The 18,971-nt window shown below is 38.8% G+C and overlaps 1 protein-coding gene across 1 annotated transcript in view; it reads left to right on the forward strand.

Annotated features, from left to right (window-relative positions):
* Positions 1-18,971, forward strand: part of LOC112445816 (proto-oncogene DBL-like) — a 115,453-nt gene that overhangs the window by 42,748 nt on the left and 53,734 nt on the right. Inside the window, 5 exon segments of the mRNA XM_059884534.1 lie at positions 514-628; positions 2,793-2,883; positions 16,016-16,135; positions 16,973-17,089; positions 18,536-18,685. Of these exon segments, the coding sequence (XP_059740517.1) occupies positions 514-628; positions 2,793-2,883; positions 16,016-16,135; positions 16,973-17,089; positions 18,536-18,685 (593 nt within the window).

An 18,971-nucleotide genomic window follows, 5' to 3' on the forward strand; every position in this document is an offset into this window, starting at 1 on the left:
ATTTATTTCCCAATACCCATGGTTGTCCAATATGAGGGAACAGTGATATTTTCAACTATGTTTATTACACACATTCCGTGACATTTTTTGCTCATTTTGCTCTTATTCCTTCCTCCTTCCCCTCTTCCTTTCTTTCTTCTGTCTTTCCCCCCTCTCTCTTTTTCTTTCTTTCTTCTTTTCAATTTCAAAACCACCCTGTTGCATTTTTAAAAGATGTTTTGGCCATGCCACATGGCACATGGGATATTAGTTCCCCGACCAGAGATTGAACTCTCACCCTCTGCGTCGGAAACGTGGAGTCTTAATCATTGGCCCCCGGGTAAGTGCCCCACCCTGCCACTTTTTGCACTTAAGCAGGAGCATGGTGCCATTTTGGTTTCTGTGGAGGTCATCATCCTTATAAAAGTTGCATTGGCCCCAACCTGTCTTCTTTATCACCTCTCTCAAATCTAAAATCTTCTTTTTTACATTGTTATGACATAAATGTTAATGTGGTTTTTTATACTGTTTTAGGTGGCCGGGGAAAGGATGATGCTTGGATCATTACGTTTCCAGAAAATTGTAATTTCAAATGCATACCAGAAGAAGTTATAGCAAAAGTACTGACTTACTTGACATCTGTTGCAAGGTACAGCATTTCATTACACTGTTTTCTTCAATTTGGTTTCTTTTTTGGATACCTATTTGAATGTAATAACAAGAAAATGATGTTTTAGTGTGGCTATTATTATTGTAAATGATTTGTAAGACTCACTTTCAAATAGATAAGAAATAACTTAGAAGCTGAAGCTGACTCAACTTAAATTGCTATAAAAATTATACTGAGGATCTATGAAAACAAAATTGGGGGCCAAGAAGTATTTGTCCCCATGCAGAAGAACATAGGTTGAAACTGATGATCATACTTTAAAGTCTAAAAGAAACTGTCACTAGCTAATAGCTAGACAGATATTCTTCATTTCTTCCAAGGATAAAATAAGAAGACAAAGTTAAATAGACTCAAAAGTGATATTGAAATGGATTAGGAGTAACTTCTTGATATTAGAAATCATTTGAGATGAGAATGCTTTAAGGGGAAAGTTTCCAAAGCTCCCTTAAAGATTTTATTTAGTTTGCAAACAAGTTTTCTAAAGGAAATGTTTTCTGTTATTAATCCTGAAAACTAAGAAGGCATTAATCTAAAATGGTAATATTATGAAGAGTCTCATGAACAAAGTGGAGAAGGAAATGGCAACCCACTCTAGTACTCTTGCCTGGAAAATCCCATGGACAGAGGAGCCTGGTAGGATACAGTCCATGGGGTCGCAAAGAGTCGGACACGACTGAGTGACGTTACTTCACTCACTTCATACTTTATCATTGGAGAAGGAAATGGCAACCCGCTCCAGTATTCTTGCCTGGAGAATCCCATGGACAGAGGAGCCTGGCGGGCCATGGTCCACGCGGTCACAGAGAGTTGGACACGACTGATGTGACTAAGCATGCATGAACAAAAATCAAATCTCAGAAAACAAAATTTACACTGTACCTCTTAAAGCTTGAAAGTGGTCGCTTTAGGGCAAATAAAAGTTTTATTATCCATTACACTGCCTTCCCTCAAGGAACAGGTAAGAGATGTAACAGTGTTTTTCTGAATGAATTAATGGATCATTGACTTATGATGGATTGCCGTGAAGTTAAATCTGATGTCATGAAGGAGAGCTGTCTACAATGTTGACCCATGCCCCAAATCACAGTATTCCAAATCCATTTTAGTGGCATTTGCCTGTTTAAAAGATTGACGTAAGTGGCAAAAAGAAATTTTAAAATGTAGTAGAATATCAATATATCAATCATATCAATAACTTCAGATATGCAGATGACACCACCCTTATGGCAGAAAGTGAAGAGGAACTAAAAAGCCTCTTGATGAAAGTGAAAGAGGAGAGTGAAAAAGTTGGCTTAAAGCTCAACATTCAGAAAACGAAGATCATGGCATCTGGTCCCATCACTTCATGGGAAATAGATGGGGAAACAGTGGAAACAGTGTCAGACTTTATTTTTCTGGGCTTCAAAATCACTGCAGATGGTGATTGCAGCCATGAAATTAAAAGACACTTACTCCTTGGAAGGAAAGGTATGGCCAACCTAGATAGCATATTAAAAAGCAGAGATATTACTTTGCCAACAAAGGTCCTTCTAGTCAGGGCTATGGTTTTTCCAGTGGTTATGTATAGATGTGAGAGTTGGACTGTGAAGAAAGCTGAGCGCCATATAATTGATGCTTTTGAACTGTGTTGGAGAAGATTCTTGAGAGTCCCTTGGACTGCAAGGAGATCCAACCAGTCCATCCTAAAGGAGATCAATCCTGGGTGTTCTTTGGAAGGACTGATGCTAAAGCTGAAACTCTAATACTTTGGCCACCTCATGTGAAGAGTTGACTCATTGGAAAAGATTCTGATGCTGGGAGGGATTGAGGGCAGGAGAAGAAGGGGATGACCGAGGATGAGATGGCTGGATGGCATCACCGACTTGATGGACATGAGTTTGAGTGAACTCCAGGAATTGGTGATGGACAGGGAGGCCTGGCATGCTCTAATTCATGGGGTCGCAAAGAATCGGACATGGCTGAGTGACTGAACTGAACTGGTCTGATGGAATTAAATTGATTTTCCATTGTAGCACACTGTGATAGCTTTCCAAATCTGTCTTCGGGCCAGATATCACATGTAAATGTAAATCAGAAGTAAGGACATATTTAGCAAAGTTGGATTACTATTAAGAAAAACATATTACTTCCTCTTATCTTCTAGGCAAAATGGATCTGACTCCCGATTTACCATTATTCTTGATCGAAGATTGGATACCTGGTCTTCTCTCAAAATGTCTCTCCAAAAAATCTCAGTAAGTACCAATTTATTCTATAATAACTTCTTATTTTTGTTTTGCATTTTACTTTCTGTTTGTGAGGGTACAGATTATTTTTATTCTGATGGAGGCTAAAAAAATAGATGGAACAGAGAGGTGGGAAACTAGAGAGAAGAATTGGTAAAGGAGATTGAGCTGAACAACTCTACTCAATAGAAAACCTTATAGGAAAGAATGAGTAGTTAATGGTTCAAGTTGAGTGAGAAGAGATTCATAGTCTCCTATGCCTTTCAAAGGAAGGCAGTTTTTTATGGGAACTTTTTATAAAACAGCAATAGCCTTGTTGTATACACATTGTATATTGAAAAGTATAAAGAAGGAGGTTTAAAACAATAGTTAATAATCTAACCATCCAGAAATAAGCATTTTTTAACATTTTGGTGCGTATCTTTCTAGATTTTTCTTTCCCCTGGGATAGAGAGGGTAGGGAGTCACCTGCAAAATGACATATCTCCCTGATAAGAGTCTAGTCCCTAGCTCCCCAAGACCCAGAGAGTCTCTAAAGGAGAAGTATGAGAGATGTGGTCTTGCCCACAGCTGAGATGATCTTTTTACATTATTAGGCTCATCTGGATATTGTCTGATAGTTCTTTCATAGAAAAGAGGGAGGTGAGGAACCCATAGGCTGTTCCTGAGCTGGTAAGAGTGGGGCTGTCTGTGGAAGTGCCATGTGGTCAACTTGCTCTATCAGACCAGAGAAGCTGGGAATCAATCCATGTTTTTCTTTGAGAGTTCAGTATCATCAACCAATGAAATTCTTCCTTCATCTCACAACCGACACGGAGGCCACACCCACCAGAGGCAGTTGGTTTAGTTGTGAAAGCAAGACAGAAATCTAAGTTGTTGGACTTCTGAACCAGTGTTCTTTTTTGTTCTACTAACTTGCTGACGAGTATAAGAAATACACTGACACTCACACGGTATCATGAATGAGATCATTATTGTTTTCATACCCATTATGAATTATTCCTCATCTTGGGCAAGTCAGTATGGTAGTTTTTCTGTTTATTTCTTAAAACAGAGGTGTTTAATCATAAGCAATGGAGAGAAGAATTAATACCAGATTCATGAAAATCACCAAAATAGTAAAACGTCGACTTTAATATAATATATTTTTGCTTTTTCAAACACTTTCACATTTATTAAGTAATGTTGATTCTCTTTGTTTCCTGATTAAGTCCTGTGGGTGGATGTCTTTATAAATTGTCCTATAGATGAGGGAATTATATTGATATGCGATATGCATTTTGGAAAGGTTATGTGATGAATCCAAGGTCAGATAGCTACGTAACCAAAAGAGTGGGAGCAAGAATTGAATTTTCATGAATTCCAGTTGGTGACCTTTCCACTTGCTGCTTCCTATCATTTTCCAAAGGACTTGTGGATAGACAAATACATTAATAATTTTTTTTAGAAAAAGGTAAAATTCCTTTGGAGAGAATACATCTGCCCTCTATGTACTGAAGACTCCTATCAGTGGGGCTGAATGATACTTATCCAGGTATTTATCATGCCCTGGCCTTTAGTATCAGTCCTTAGGCTTGTTGAACAAACTTTAGTTCATGATAAGAATCAAATATTTAACACTAAATATAGCACTTGTTATAATAAGGCATTTTTAAAATCCCCCAGCCCAGCTTTTTTTTTTTTTCTTTTTGGCCAAAACTACCAGTTTGATGAAATTAATTTTCATTGAGTGACTGGTTGGCATATGGCATCAGTTTTGGAATTGGGTCTTGATACTGCTTCGCTCGTGGCTCAGATGGTAAAGAATCTGCCTGCAATGCTGGAGACCTGGGTTCAATCCCTGGGTTGGGAGGATCCCCTGGAGAAGGGAACGGCTACCCACTCCAGTATTCTTGCCTGGAGAATCCCCATGGACAGAGGAGCCTAGAGGGCTACAGTGCATAAGGTCACAAAGAGTCGGCCACGACTGAGTGACTAAGTACAGTACAGCACAGCACTACTGATTTGGGGTCAATAAAGGAATAATGACTTGTTTCTTGGGAGGTGAAGCTCCCCTTTCTGTTTCCTAGGGATGCTGTCTCAGTGGGGAATTGAGAAGTCTGCCCAGCAAAGAGCTCTGCATCCAAGGTCCCTTTATTTGCATAATTGCCAGGCAGGAGTGGGGGTGCAGGTGATGAGGACATCTGACTGGCTATAGATTAGTTTCAGCATTGTTTTATTTAAATATTTTAAATGTTTCTGCTTATGGTATAGTTTCTATACCCATACTCAAAAGCACATCAATTATATCTCAACCATTAATAGCCCATTGGACACTGTTTGCAATAGAGGTAAATATCGAATACAAGCTAATTTCAAGAGTAAAAGTTGACATTCAGAAAGACTTTCTGGTGAAAACAGCCATTGTATAAATAGATCTAATTGTCTTCATATATTATTTTAAACTAGTGTCTGTGAAGTAATTATATAATTTGATTTGAAGACCTTAATTTCTAGATTTTTAAAGAAACTATGCAGTTAGGCTATACTTCATAATGATAGGAGACTATATATATATATATATATATTTTTTTTTTTTTTAGTTACACGTTTTGGGGAAATGTTCCTTCGGGAAAGAATCCTACCCGTCTCAGAAAGTTTGCATGTTCTGTTCTTTTTAGATTATCATCAGGACAAAATCCCACAAACTATTAACCTTTCCCAGGCTTAAACCCAGAATAGAATTTAATAATAATAATAAAAAACAGAATTGAATTTCAAGTTACATAGCGGGGTAGGGCAAGAATAAAGATATCAGTTAATACTACCTTCACAAAGATTCTTAGCATTCCACCTTAAAAATCAAATTGCGCAGAGAAAGCCAGCCCCATCTAGCCCCTAGGAGGAGAGTTTTTTTTTTTTTTCTTCCTCCACTCTTAGGAAAAGCCTGATCTTCCTGAGAAGTCCAGCACCAGCTAATCCATGAGGTTCAATCAGGCTAAGTAATTGGGGGAATGTGTGGACTCTGAATTACAATGAGCAGTAGGAAGGGATCTGTCAGCTGACTAATCAGAGACAGTGGGTTTTTTTTTTTTGCAGCGCTGCCAGGGTGGTAATGGAAGCAGCCACAGTAGCTTTGTTTGATAGAGATTTTTGGCTGCCGCTTTTAAATACTACCTAAGACGCAGCTCATATTTCATCAATGTTGCATTGACAATTGGAAAAGAAGCCTGTTATTGTGTATAGGCGAGATGGCAGAAGCAACTCCCCCGAGAGGCAAGATGAGGTTCAGAAGGAATGCGGTAAGGGCTCTGCCTGCAGTCCTGGAAAGCCTGTTCCCAAGTTGAAGTGCAGGAATGCTGCAGCATGGTGCTATAGCACAAACTGCTGAATGGGGCTTTTCAGGACGGAGGGCGAAAATGGAGACTTGGATTTACGTGGATTTTATTGATGTGATTACTGTGATATGGACATAGGGCACTGTGATCTTAACAGTGATCACATAAATGTGATCAAATTTATGAGGAAGCATCCTTCGTCATGGTATTTATTTAAGAGTGTATGAACAATATTGACTCACTTGGCAGAGTAGCTTAAAGTCACTAGTTATCAATTAAATAATATTGAACAAAAGGATTCATCCTTCTTTTTACCATGGACAAGTAGATTATGGTATCATGGACAGATCTGCAGATGACTTTATCAGTGTTTAAAAAGGCTACGTGTTACTGGATAAGTGAAAAAATGTTAAGTGTGATGATTTGAATTCTTTCTGATTTCAGTTTTTCCTCAAATTAAAAAAAAATATTTCCCCAAATTCAAATGTTAAAGATGCAGAATTGTAGCCCGTTGACTACCTTTTTTTAAAGGAAAAAAAGAGTGACTCACTGTTATTTATAAGCTAGAATTTAGAAATCTCTTCTTTCAGATACATTTTCAATTTTTCCCATCATTGGTTCACTTATATACCAAATTCCCAGCAAATTTCAGAAGGGCTATTTAGATGTCGTTTGGAGAAATGTGAAATAACACTAGCTAATTTAATAATTAACTGGTCATCAGTCCAGTTTTCGGTGCTGCTCTTTTTCTTTCAAAACTTAAGATAATGTTATTGATGCTATGATTTAAAAGCTTGTTTAAATAATCAAGACAACACACACAAAAAATGTGAGAGTGACAATCAGTCATAGAACAGAATGACATTTGGAATCAAAAGTAAGATCAGGGAAATAAACCAGTAGGAATTTTATTCTTGTTGAATGTCAGTGAACATCCATGGGTGAGTAACTGGTTTATTTTCTAATAAAGCTCTTAGCACAAGATAGTATTTTTAAAATTACAGTTTAGGATATGAATCTTTTTATTTTGAAAAAATTGTATCTCCAGCTCTACACATGATTTTGTATTATGGGAATAATAACTTCAGATTTTTAAACAGAGAGTTTATGGTGCACAAGAGATACCTGTGTGCACCTCACACAATACAATATTGGGTGCAACTGACATTAGTACTTTTGTTATGAAAAGTAATTGACTTAAGTGTTAAGAAGATTCCTAATTCCTTTATATGCATAGATGTTTTCTCAGTTCTGAACTTCGTTTCCTATATATGCATGCATACATGCTCAGTCACTTTAGTCCTGTCCGACTGTTTGTGACCCCATGGATTGTAGCCTGCCAGGCTCCTCTGTCCATGGGGTTCTCTAGGCAGGAATACTGGAGTGAGTTACCATATCCTCTCTAGGGGATCTTCCCGACCCAGGGATTGAAGCTTCATCTCATATGTCTCCTGCATTGTCACACAGGCTCTTTACCACTAGTGCCACCTGGGAAGCCCTTTCTGTTTATACACATACCTTAATATACACAAAAATTAATGCAACACACAAGTACTTAATGAGTAGGTATATCTAGTATTGTGCTACAGACAATATGGGTTACACAGGTAAACATGGAATGGCTACAGAGCTGAAAGAGCTGTCAATCTAGTAGAGAAGGCGGAACATGTTCATAAATAACTATTAAATAACTATTATGAAAGAACTTCTAGCTGGTGGGGAAGGCCTCGCAAAGGAGATGACATTTGTTTCGACCTTAAGGAATAGCATGCTGCTGCTGCTGCTGTTGCTAAGTCGCTTCAGTTGTGTCCCACTCTGTGCGACCCCATAGACGGCAGCCCACCAGGCTCCCCCGTCCCTGGGATTCTCCAGGCAAGAATACTGGAGTGGGTTGCCATTTCCTTCTCCAGTGCATGAAAGTGAAAAGTGAAAGTGAAGTCGCTCAGTTGTGTCCGACTCTTAGCGACCCCATGGACTGCAGCCTACCAGCCTCCTCCGTCCATGGGATTTTCCAGGCAAGAATACTGGAGTGGGGTGCCATGGCCTTCTCCAAGGCATAGCATATGTGTCTGTTATCTTTCTTGGTGTCTTTCCTCTCTTTTTCTCTCAAATTAATTACTTGAAGTTGTTCGTAGGAACAGCTAGCTTGAAATGAAATTGATTGGATTAAGTCTAAAGCCTAGAACTATAGTGGAAGACAGATTTGTTCTGCTTGCATGGATACAACTTGACCAGAGTGAAAATTTGCAACTCAGCTGGTGACTCCATGGTTTGACTTGGAAGAATCTCTGGTGTTGGGCTGATTCTGGAGGCTACGATAGGTGGCACCTGGGAGGATGGTAAAGTGGCCTTAGAGACCACAGATAGGCTTCAGCTGGCTACTTGATGGCAATTGCAATGACTGTGAACAAGTGAGGGAGGTTGTTGAGAATGGATATGGGACAAGAAGGGTGAGCCACAAGGAAAGAGCATTGCTGGGGAGTATCCTACGCCTGAGGTCACTTGGCAAGGGATTTGGTGATCCGTGGAGTAACTCTTCCTTTCTGTACCCTTTCAGTGTGGGAAGAATGAGTACAGAAGTAGCTCACAGCATTGGAAACTCTTCTCTATAGCTTGAGGTCATAAGATTTTTCTCAGCATATTCTAAAGTGATAGTTCCCACCTTACTGAGGTCAATCACATGCTAGCAACTCAGTATTAATACTCTGTAATGATATGAAATTGTAATGGTTTTGTTCAGTAGGCTCCGTGATGCTAAATTGTTTCAAACATTTGTTTTGACTGTTAGTTTTTGTCCCATTTTGTAGGTGTCAAGGTCAAGTTATTCCTAAAGGTAAGGCAGCCAGTCTGAGCATGCAGTCAGAGTGTGCGTTGTGAAGGACGTGTCTGAAAAGGGTTAAGTGTCCTGAAAAGAGCTTGGCTTTAGGATTCAGATTGGCCTGTGTCCTCCTGCTCCTTAGCAGGTAGCTGTAGCAAGTAGTTAGTGTACCATGCTGTGCTTCAGTTTGCCCATCTGTGGAAAGGCCATAACACCTACTTCACTGCAATGTTACAAAGGCTACATAGGATAATATACATAACAAGCCTGGAGCATATGTCCTAGGCTTTCAGTAAAGGGTTCCTTTCTTATTGTGACCCCATTTCTTTGCCCTAAAGATGCTCTAGGAGTATAAATTGTTTTTATAGTAAAATAATCAAACTTTTATGTGGTATCAGCCACTTGTAAAAGTTTTTGAAGAAGTAGCTAGGATAACTGAAAAGGGGGCAGAGAGTGTGTGAATTGCCTGTTTTAGATTCTGCATAAAATAACATTAAACAAGGTTAGTTTCCAGGCTTCAGCAGTGAAATGTATCAAGTGATGCCTTCGGTCCTTGTTATTGCTGTGCTAACTGTCGTGAGGCCATATAGTCGGGTGATCTGAAGGCAGGCATGAGGAGAAGGGATTCAGTGTCTTCTCTGGGAGGAGAAGAGGAGAGAAAGCGAATTATCTGCCCCTGAATTTGAAGAACCAGTAGGAGCTGCTTGCCAGGGCTGGGGTGGGGCTGGGCTCAGAGATGGAGAAATGGCTCTGAGCCCTGTGAAGATGGGCAACATGTTCATTTTTACCAAGGCGCCTTTAAGCAGTCACATGTTGGAACTACAAAAAAGAAAAAAAAATCTCCTTCAACCAGTGCCTAAAACCAATGTCGTTTCCTCTCTCATGCTGCATGCTTTTTTTTCTGTAAAGAAAAAAGCAATCAAAGAAAACAAGGCTGACCCTTGCTCACATCCTTTTGCTTTTTTGACAAGCTCTCGAAACGATTTATAGTTTTAAAATCTAGGGTTTATTTGGGCGAAAATAGAAACTGTGCCTTTTCATGTTTATATAACCAACCAGATTAGAGGTCTGTAAGGCAGCATGCTAGAGAATGTAGAACATCATTTCCCCAAACCGAATGGGAAAGCTCAAAGGTCTGGAGCTGTATTTGCTGTAAGCTAGAATTTCTTGAAGAATTACTTAGCATCACAAAAACTTAGCATATTAGTTCCCAGTTGCTACTGTAACTAACTACAAACTCAGTAGCTCAAAATAACCCAAATGTATTACAGTTCTGGAGGTCAGAAGTCCAACTGAGTCTCACTGGGCTAAGACCAAGATATCAACCGGGCTTCTGAGGCTTTAGAGGATAATCAATTTTCTTGACATTCTAGTTTCTAGAAGCTGCCCACATTTCTTAGCTCATGGCCCTGTATCACTCTGACCTCTGCTTCTGTTGTTATATCTTCTCTGATTCTCGTCCCTCCCTCTGTTTAATAACTCTACTTGTGATTGCATTGTTCCCACCCAATAATCCAGGATTATTTCCCCATCAGAAGGTGAGGTGAGGTGTTAGTCGCTCAGTCATGTCCAACTCTTTGCGACTCCATGGACTGTAGCCCTCCAGGCTCCTCTGTCCATGGAGTTCTCCAGGCAGGAATACTGGAGTGGGTTGCCATGCCCTTCTCCAGGGGATCTTCCCAACACAGGGATCAAAACTGGGTCTCCTGCATTGCAGGTAGTTTCTTTACCACTTGAACTACCAGGGAAGCTCTGAAGATTCTTAACTTGATCACATTTACAGAGTCCCTTTTGCCTTGTAACATATTCACAGGTTCCAGGGATTAGGATGTAGACATCTTTGGGGAACCTTTATTCTGCCTACTACACTCAATTCCTCCAGTTGTGAAATGAGGGTAAAAACAGAATCTACTGCAGATAAAATACTTAGCATAATGTCAGAGTAATGTTCACAATGAGGAAAATTCTCATAGTAGTCACTCAATAAAAAGCAACACTCCAACCCATGGCCATCAAGCCAATCTCCTGTTCCTACCATAAGGTTTTGAGAGGCCCTGAAGACATAAAAATGTATGTACATGTGTGTATATATATATATATGTGTGTGTGTGTGTGTGTGTATGTTTGCTGGAGAGAAGCTATGAAAAGTCATTCATATGAAGTTGTGGATTTACTGCAATTAGTTTGGCAGTCACATATTTAAATCTGGGATAAGTGAGTGGGACTGGGATTAAAAAGTCAAGTGTATCTGATTCATACGTGGGATCTAATGGACATGAGGGATAGAAACAGTATACTTGGTGTGAACTGTATAATTTAGTTTTCTAAAAAATGTAACTCTGACAAATCAAATGAATTGTTTGAGTGCCACCCAGTTGTTTAGTAGTTTTGCCTACTAAATAATAGCTGTTGCCTACAAGTTATTTGTTCCTTCAAATGGCTTAGATTTGAGAGTAGCTATCAGTTTAATGGATCCGTGTATTCAAGGAAGATTTGCATGGTGGCTCAATAAAATTATCCTATAATGAACAACATTGCAAATGTGATTATACAGGCAATAAATGAAGTGTTCATCCTTGATAGTGCTTTTTCTTTAGAAATGCAAATTTGGTAGGCTTTTTGTGATAAGCAAATCACTGAACATTTTGAAGGAATTAAGGGAGGAGAAGGTATGATAAAATAATCAGGAAGTTTTACTTAAGAATGATCTGATTAGAATGTAGAAATATTTTTAGAAGCATTTTATTCAGCTTTGAATGTTTATAACTATTTTATCAAATAGACAGAATAACTGATTTAATAAAACAACCAACATGAAACCTCTGACTTAGGAGCAGCTGAACACCCCCAAACCCTGCCTGAACTCTCTTTCCCATGGATTCTGTGGACAGTGATTCTGCGTCTCTCTCTTTTCTGCTTTGTCCCCTATTGTGTCATCAGAGGCCTGACTACTGGGACAGCCTTGTTCTCCTAGGAGTGGCAGGGTAGAGACCAGGGCCTGACCTCGGGCAGAGAGTCACCACATGGTTTTCTCTATTCCTGTAGTATCCTCCCCTACCCCCACCCCCAGTTTTGGATGGGGGCGAGTATACCAGGCTTTAAGTTGGTCATCCCTGGGGTCGGTCGCACATCTAGAGATTTCTAATGCAATACCAGAAAATATGACATTAAGGAAAGTCAGAAAAAGACAATGAAGCCATATCAACCTAGAGTCCATGAAAGAATAAAAATAAGAGTACTTTAAGCGCTTTAAGTGTTGGCAAAAGTAGGATGCTTTCCATTTCATTTATTTATTTTTCATTGCACTGGGTCTTTATTGCTGCTTGGGCTACTCTCTAGTTGCAGTGAGTGAGGCCTACTCTTCACTGACGTGTGTGGGCTTCTCATTGCAGGGGCGTGTCTTGTTGCAGAGCACAGGTTCTAGGTGCTTCACAGCCGAGCACAGGCATGGGCTTCAGTAGTTGCAACACATGAGTTCAGTAGTTGTGCCTCCCGGGTTCTAGAGCAAAGGCTCAACAGTTGTGGCACACGACATGTGGGATCTTCCTGGACCAGGGATTGAATCCGTGTCTCCTGCATTGGCAGACAGATTCTTCACCACTGAGCCACTAGGATAGCCCCTTGATTCCATTTAAAAGTGAAAAAATAAGCTGAGTCAAGGCAGTTAAGTATAATACTAATACTGGTAATTTGCCCATGTGAAGAAGGAAAGACTTAACTCCTAAAATGAATTCTATTTCAGGGTAGAAGTAGAATTAGTGCTCTCAGTCTAGAAATAGGTCCAGAGTTCTCACAAGTCCCTGTCTGAGTTTCCCTTAAGCAAGCCTTTATCCATAGCCTGAAAAACCTTTTGTCTAAGTCTACTTGTGCATAAGTCCAAGAACCCTAAGTAAATTAAAAAAAAAAAAAAAACTATCTTATTAGTTTTTTCTAGGGTTGACAAAGTAGCTTTATATTTATTATTTCTTTTAATTTTTATAACAACTATGGGAGATATTATACCATTCTTAGCATAAACTAAAGTATACATTTGTACATAATAGACAGTGAAGAACAGGGAAGCCTGGTGTGCTGCAGTCCATGAGGTCACAAAGGGTTAGACATGACTTAGCAACTGAAAAACAACATAATAGACAGTAGGATATACAGTATCATTGGGACTCTCTGTTTCTGTTTCCAGTTCTCTATACTTGTTTGCTTTGTTCTTTGAAATAAGCTTCCTCTGGCTGTAGGGGTCATGGCTAACCAGTGGCCCTGGAACTGCACCCTCTAAGTTTCCTTCCCTTAGTGCTAGTTCAAAAAATGCTAGTGTGAGACTTGGATTCTGCTTACATCAAATTTTCATCCCATGACAAATCATTGTGTGTTAGGAGGGCAAGGTCATGTAGAAAGATAACAGTTCTCATTAGGAACCAATATTAAGATTAATAAGAGACTGTCTTAGTCTTTATGGGCTGCTATAACAGAATACCATAGACTGTGTGACTTATAAACAACAGAATTTACTTCTCACAGTTCTAGAGTCTGAAGTCCAAGGTCAGGTTGCTGGCAAATTCTGTATCTGGTGAGAGCTCATAGATGGCCTGCTTCCTTCCTGCTTCATAGATGGCCATCTTTTCTGTGTCCTCACATGGCTGAAGGAGTGAAGGAGCTCTCTGGGGTCTCTTTCTTAAGGGCACTAATCCCATTCATGAGGGCTCCATCCTCATGACCTCGTCATCTCCTGAACACTCCACCACCAAATACCTTCACATTGTGGCTTAAGTTTCAACATAGGAATTTGGTGGGGAGAGGATGTAGAATCTCATGGGAGGGGAGGGTAGTGCAGACATGGCCCCCTTGGGGAGTGATCAGTTGGATAGACATCCCAATTTGTGTCTGTTTGTAATCATTGTTTAATTTACTGATTTAAGCTTGTGCTCCTTTCTTTTCCCTATTTGTGTCACATTCAGTTCTCTTTCCCTCACTTTAGTTGTCATTGCTACTTGTTTATGGTTTTATCACCATCTCGAATTAAATTTTAAAAATTTCCACTTTTGAATGTCATTTCAGAGTCTAGGTCTTATCCCTCTATGAAAGTTATTCTTTTTTTAAAAATAGACTGTATTGTTTAGTGCAGATTTAGGTTCACAGTAGAAAGTACAGACTTTCCATATATACCTGCCCCCACAGTATCTTATTAATTTTTCTTTTATAGTTTTTCTCAATTATTAGTATTTCAGCATTCCTGAAAGATGACTGTATTTAAAGCATTTTGAGCATATTTTGCTTTATTATGCTTCACTCTGCTCTTTTGAGGCTGATGACTCCCAATTCTAGAAGAAGTCTAGGCTTCTTTCCCTCCTTCCTTGTACATCCATTTGTCTGATGGACATCATCTGGTTGTCCTGCTGACCCTTCCAACCCAATAGGTCCAGGAATAAGAATCAGTATCTTATCCCCCTCCTGAAAGCCTGCTTCTCTTGTGTTCCCATGTCAATGAGGGTTGTACCATTCACCCAGTTAATTACTCAAGCCAGAAATCTGGAAATTGACTGTCATAGTCATTCTTTTCTCATCAGACATATCCAGTTATCATACTTTGCACATTATACCTCCTAAATTCTACCCTTATCCCTGTTGTTGTTGCTGTAGTTCAGAAACTCATCATCTCTTGCTTAGATGACTGTTCCAGCATGCAAACTCATCTGTTTGCTTCCATTCTTGTGCATATCCAGTCCATTCCCAAAGCCAAAGTGATCCTCCTAAAATGCAAATCTAATTATGTCGCTCTGCTACTTAAAAACCCTTAAGAGTCTCCCCTTGCATCCAGGAAAAGACCCAAGATCTTTCCTGGTCTGGATCCTGCTCATCTTTCTAGCACCATCTCCCATGACTACATCTCTCCACCCTCCGGCAGCATCTTCCTCTAGCTTTCCTGACTGGGACCTCTTGATGTAATACAGTCTTGGGTACCAATTCAGACTTCACCAGTTGAGCCAAGTTATACTTAAACTCTCTGAGCCTCACTTTCTTTATTTGTAAAAGTGGATTGCCTAACTACTTCACAGGATTGTTATGAAGAGGAACTGTGATGATGTTAGCAAAATACTTGGCATACAGTAAGCATTTGAATGTGGTACTTTATTACTTATATCAGGCCATATTATTCCAGCCCTTGTGAATTTTGCATAGGGTCCTCCTTGTCTTTTGCACTCTTTCATTTAACAGTTACTTCTTGACCACCTACTATATGCCAGTATTCTAAGAAGTTGGAAAACATGGATACACCAGAAAAACAGTCTGATCCACTTTATTCCTCTTTAGGCAAGTCCTTTTTGACATTCCTAGGTCTAGGATGCTCTGTGCTACACCTTCCTGTTGTATATTATTCTAATTCCCTTGTTTCATTTATCAACTTATCATGCTATAGAGTAAATGACGCTAATGGACTCTAGACTATCATTTTCTTACAAGCTGGGTAGGGACTGTATGTTATTAATTGGTGTACACTGAATGCTAACAGTGCCTGATAATCATTCACTTAAATATGTGGAGGAAACATGTAGAAGATATTTGGTGAATGTCTCTTGGATGAAATAAAAATACAAGTCCACAAAATAGTTTTCTTCCATTGTTTACTGCAGGTATTCACTATTTCAGCTCCCTTTAGGCTTTTAGGGCTATCCTAGAAATCTGCCTCCTGATTCTGTTTTGCAAGGATTAAAAACAATTTGAGTACAAAAACAATCATGTTTAAAATGAAGCTTAAGAGTGTAATTCAGTGTGAGAAAATTCCAGGCCACAAGCACTGCAAGGATCTGACCTGATGACCTTACATTCATTTCATTTCTATTTTCGTGTTTTAAGATGTTATCAGCATCCATTTTTTAAATTTTATCTTTTCAGTGGATTTTATGACTTTAGAATTTGTTTTCTTTGATTATATATTTTTTGCCGTGTGCTCACTCGAGTGCATGTTTTGACAATTTTTTCTTTTTTTCCTGTGCTGTTTTTTTCCCTATAGTCTTCATTCCCTGGGAACTTGCACTTGGTTTTGGTCCTTCGTCCCACCAGTTTTCTCCAACGAACTTTCACAGACATTGGATTTCGATTTAGTCAGGAAGATTTCATGCTCAAATTACCGGTAAGAATATATTATTTAAGTGTTTTGACCCTTTCTCATGAAGAATTTGTATCATGTTGTTGTTATTTTACATGTGGTCACAAGTGCATGTAAAAGAAAAAAAATTTAGATTTTGTCTTCCAAAAATGTAAATTCAAAATGCCTTAAAGTCTTCTGCTCCTACTGTTAAAGTAAAGGAAAAGATTAGTCAATTTGTAACAAAGCAGTTCGTTTTGAAAAAAGATGTAAATCCCATATGTTATATATGTGTGTGTGTGTATATATATATATGTGTATGTATTTGTGTGTGTGTATAAAATCAGGACATTTTATTTTTAGAGAATAAAATGAATGTGTGTTTTATGTATTTGACCTCCCATGAACTTACATCCTGAGCAGTTCAGAGTAGCTTTTTTTTTTTTTTTCCAGAAGATATTTTTATACACTTTTAGTGTAGGAAATAAGAGTGCTCATAAATTTTGCTACTTTTGCAAAGATCAGTCCCTCATGATAAATTATAATTTACTATAGAAAGCCCTTCCTTTGTCATGGGCTTAACATTCTTTCAGAGGGTTGACCACAGACAGTGCAAAATTTTTAGGTCAGAGAGAATCAGGTGTTTGGGTTTCTATGGAGATTACTTTCATTTTACAGAGAATGTTTTGTAAATGAAAACTATTATTCCTTGAGGGAAGGTAGTGTATCCATGTGTGTGGGGATGTACAGGAGAGAGTTGTTAGAACCATTTATAAAAGATAAATTTCTGCTAAACGAATGCTGAAGTTCATTGTACAGTTGGCTGTGTGGAGGAGTGCCATGGAGGGCAGTTAACGGTATCTTTCTCGCTTATTTGTATAGGTTGTTATGCTGAGCTCAGTTAGTGATTTGCTGACATACATTGATGACAAGCAGTTAACCACTGAGTTAGGCGGCACCTTGCAGTACAGCCACAGTGAATGGATCACCTTCAGAAATGTATGTTTCTTTTGCCCTTACTGTAGAGCCTGTAGTTCATTTTTGAAATCTAGTTCTAGAATTTTTTTTTTTTCTTCCTTGGGAAAAACAGATTTCTGGGGTTCCTATTTTTCAAAAACATATAATTCAACGTCTTGATTTTCTTGCTTAGGAAATATCTAGAAATGATGAAGAGTCACTGAGGATGGCATTTAAATGAGAGGCCTAGGGAATAAGGAGACCTTACTCTGCCCACCCTCTCCTGTGGCCGTGTAGTAACTTGAAGAAACCAAGGGTTTGGGTTCAAATCCTAGCACTGCTGATTTTTATCAGTATAACTTTGTGCAAGTTGTAAAAGCTCTCTCAGCCTCAGTTTTTCCAACTATACAGTGGGAAGAATAAGACTTGACCTCATTGGGTTATTGAGAAGATTAAATAAGATTACAGATGTACCATGTTTGACACTGTGCCTGGCCTATGGCTTGCCCTCAGAAAATGAGAGTCATCTTATTAATCTCATCAGTCTAGTGATTCTGCTGGGGGCAGTTAAATTTGTAGCAAAAATGCCTTCTGTTCTAGAAATGTATGGATAAGCAAGGGCTCTGTGCCTCACTAGAGTGAATTTGTCATATAAGAGTCTTCTAATTCCAGAGGGATGGGAACCCTTCTGAAGGAAATAATGATATTTACTTAAATCAGGATTTTATTTTCCTCATCTTTATTTTCATTCAGCAGTCCTGTTCATTCATATGAAAGTGAGTCGTCAAAATAAGCAGTGGCTTGCCTTTAATAACCTAGAAAGCTAAAAATAAAAGAGCAGATGCCTTGAGTTACATGGTAAACAGAGGGTTTATATAGTCTCTAAATGTTGTCCTTTCTCTAAGTCACTGATTTTGGAAACAAAATGAACAACCAAACGTTACTTGACATTTTAGGGCAGCAGAGCCTTTGGGGTCATAACTTCAAATCTTCTCCAGAACTTGAAATGAATTATTGTGACTAATGTTCCTCTGTCATCTTAGTCCATCAAATGCTAACACTTGTTCATAAATGATGATAAAGTGGCTTTGATGTTCTCATATCTCTTCAGAAGTAGTTATTATTAAAACAGTTGTGCAATTCCAAAATTAAATAGAATAAGGAACACACAATGTTTTGCCAGATAATAAAACAAATTACTCAGTACGTGGCATATTTAAGAAACGGTTTTCATCATTGTTTGAGAAATAAGTACAGATGTTTAGATATTCAAGAAGTCTCTTCACCTCACTAAGTTTCTTAGGGGCTTAGATGCAAAGTTAGGGTTCATTGTCAAGGCCAATGCTAACTTTCCTTGCAGAGGAGAGGTCATAGTATATGTCTTGGCTGTCATATCTAAATGAAAGTTAATATAGTTGCTGGTCTAGGTTTTGATATGCTGGCCAAGTTACCACAGAATTAAGAGAATCATGCCCGGGCTCTTTGCAGGCTATAGAAAATTTTGCCCTCACAGTGAAAGATACGGCTCAGATGTTACAGTCCTTTGGAACTGAACTGGCTGAGACAGAACTACCAGGTGACATTCCTGCAATGGAAGAAATTCTTGCAATTCGTGCTGAAAGGTACCACCTGTTAAAGGTATGTCTGATAGGGGAGACAAACCAAAATTTTCCATGGTCTTTCTTTTGATAGAGAGGTGTTGAGTGTGTCTTATTTCACACAGATTGCTGGGTAGGGAGACAAAAAGAGATGTTTATATGGTGTAAAGCACAATATTAAAAAAAGAGTACGAGAGGAGGATGTCCTGGATATGTTGAATTTAAGTGGCCCTTTTTTTGAAATGGTGCCCCTCCTCCTTCCCTATCCCCATCCATAACCACTAGTTCTCTGTTTCTTTTTTCACTAGTTTGTTTTACTTTTTAGA

The sequence above is a fragment of the Bos taurus genome, unplaced genomic scaffold (genome assembly GCF_002263795.3).
Source record: "Bos taurus isolate L1 Dominette 01449 registration number 42190680 breed Hereford unplaced genomic scaffold, ARS-UCD2.0 Super-Scaffold_1723_ScbfJmS_2085, whole genome shotgun sequence".
Classification (NCBI taxonomy): Eukaryota; Metazoa; Chordata; class Mammalia; order Artiodactyla; family Bovidae; genus Bos; species Bos taurus.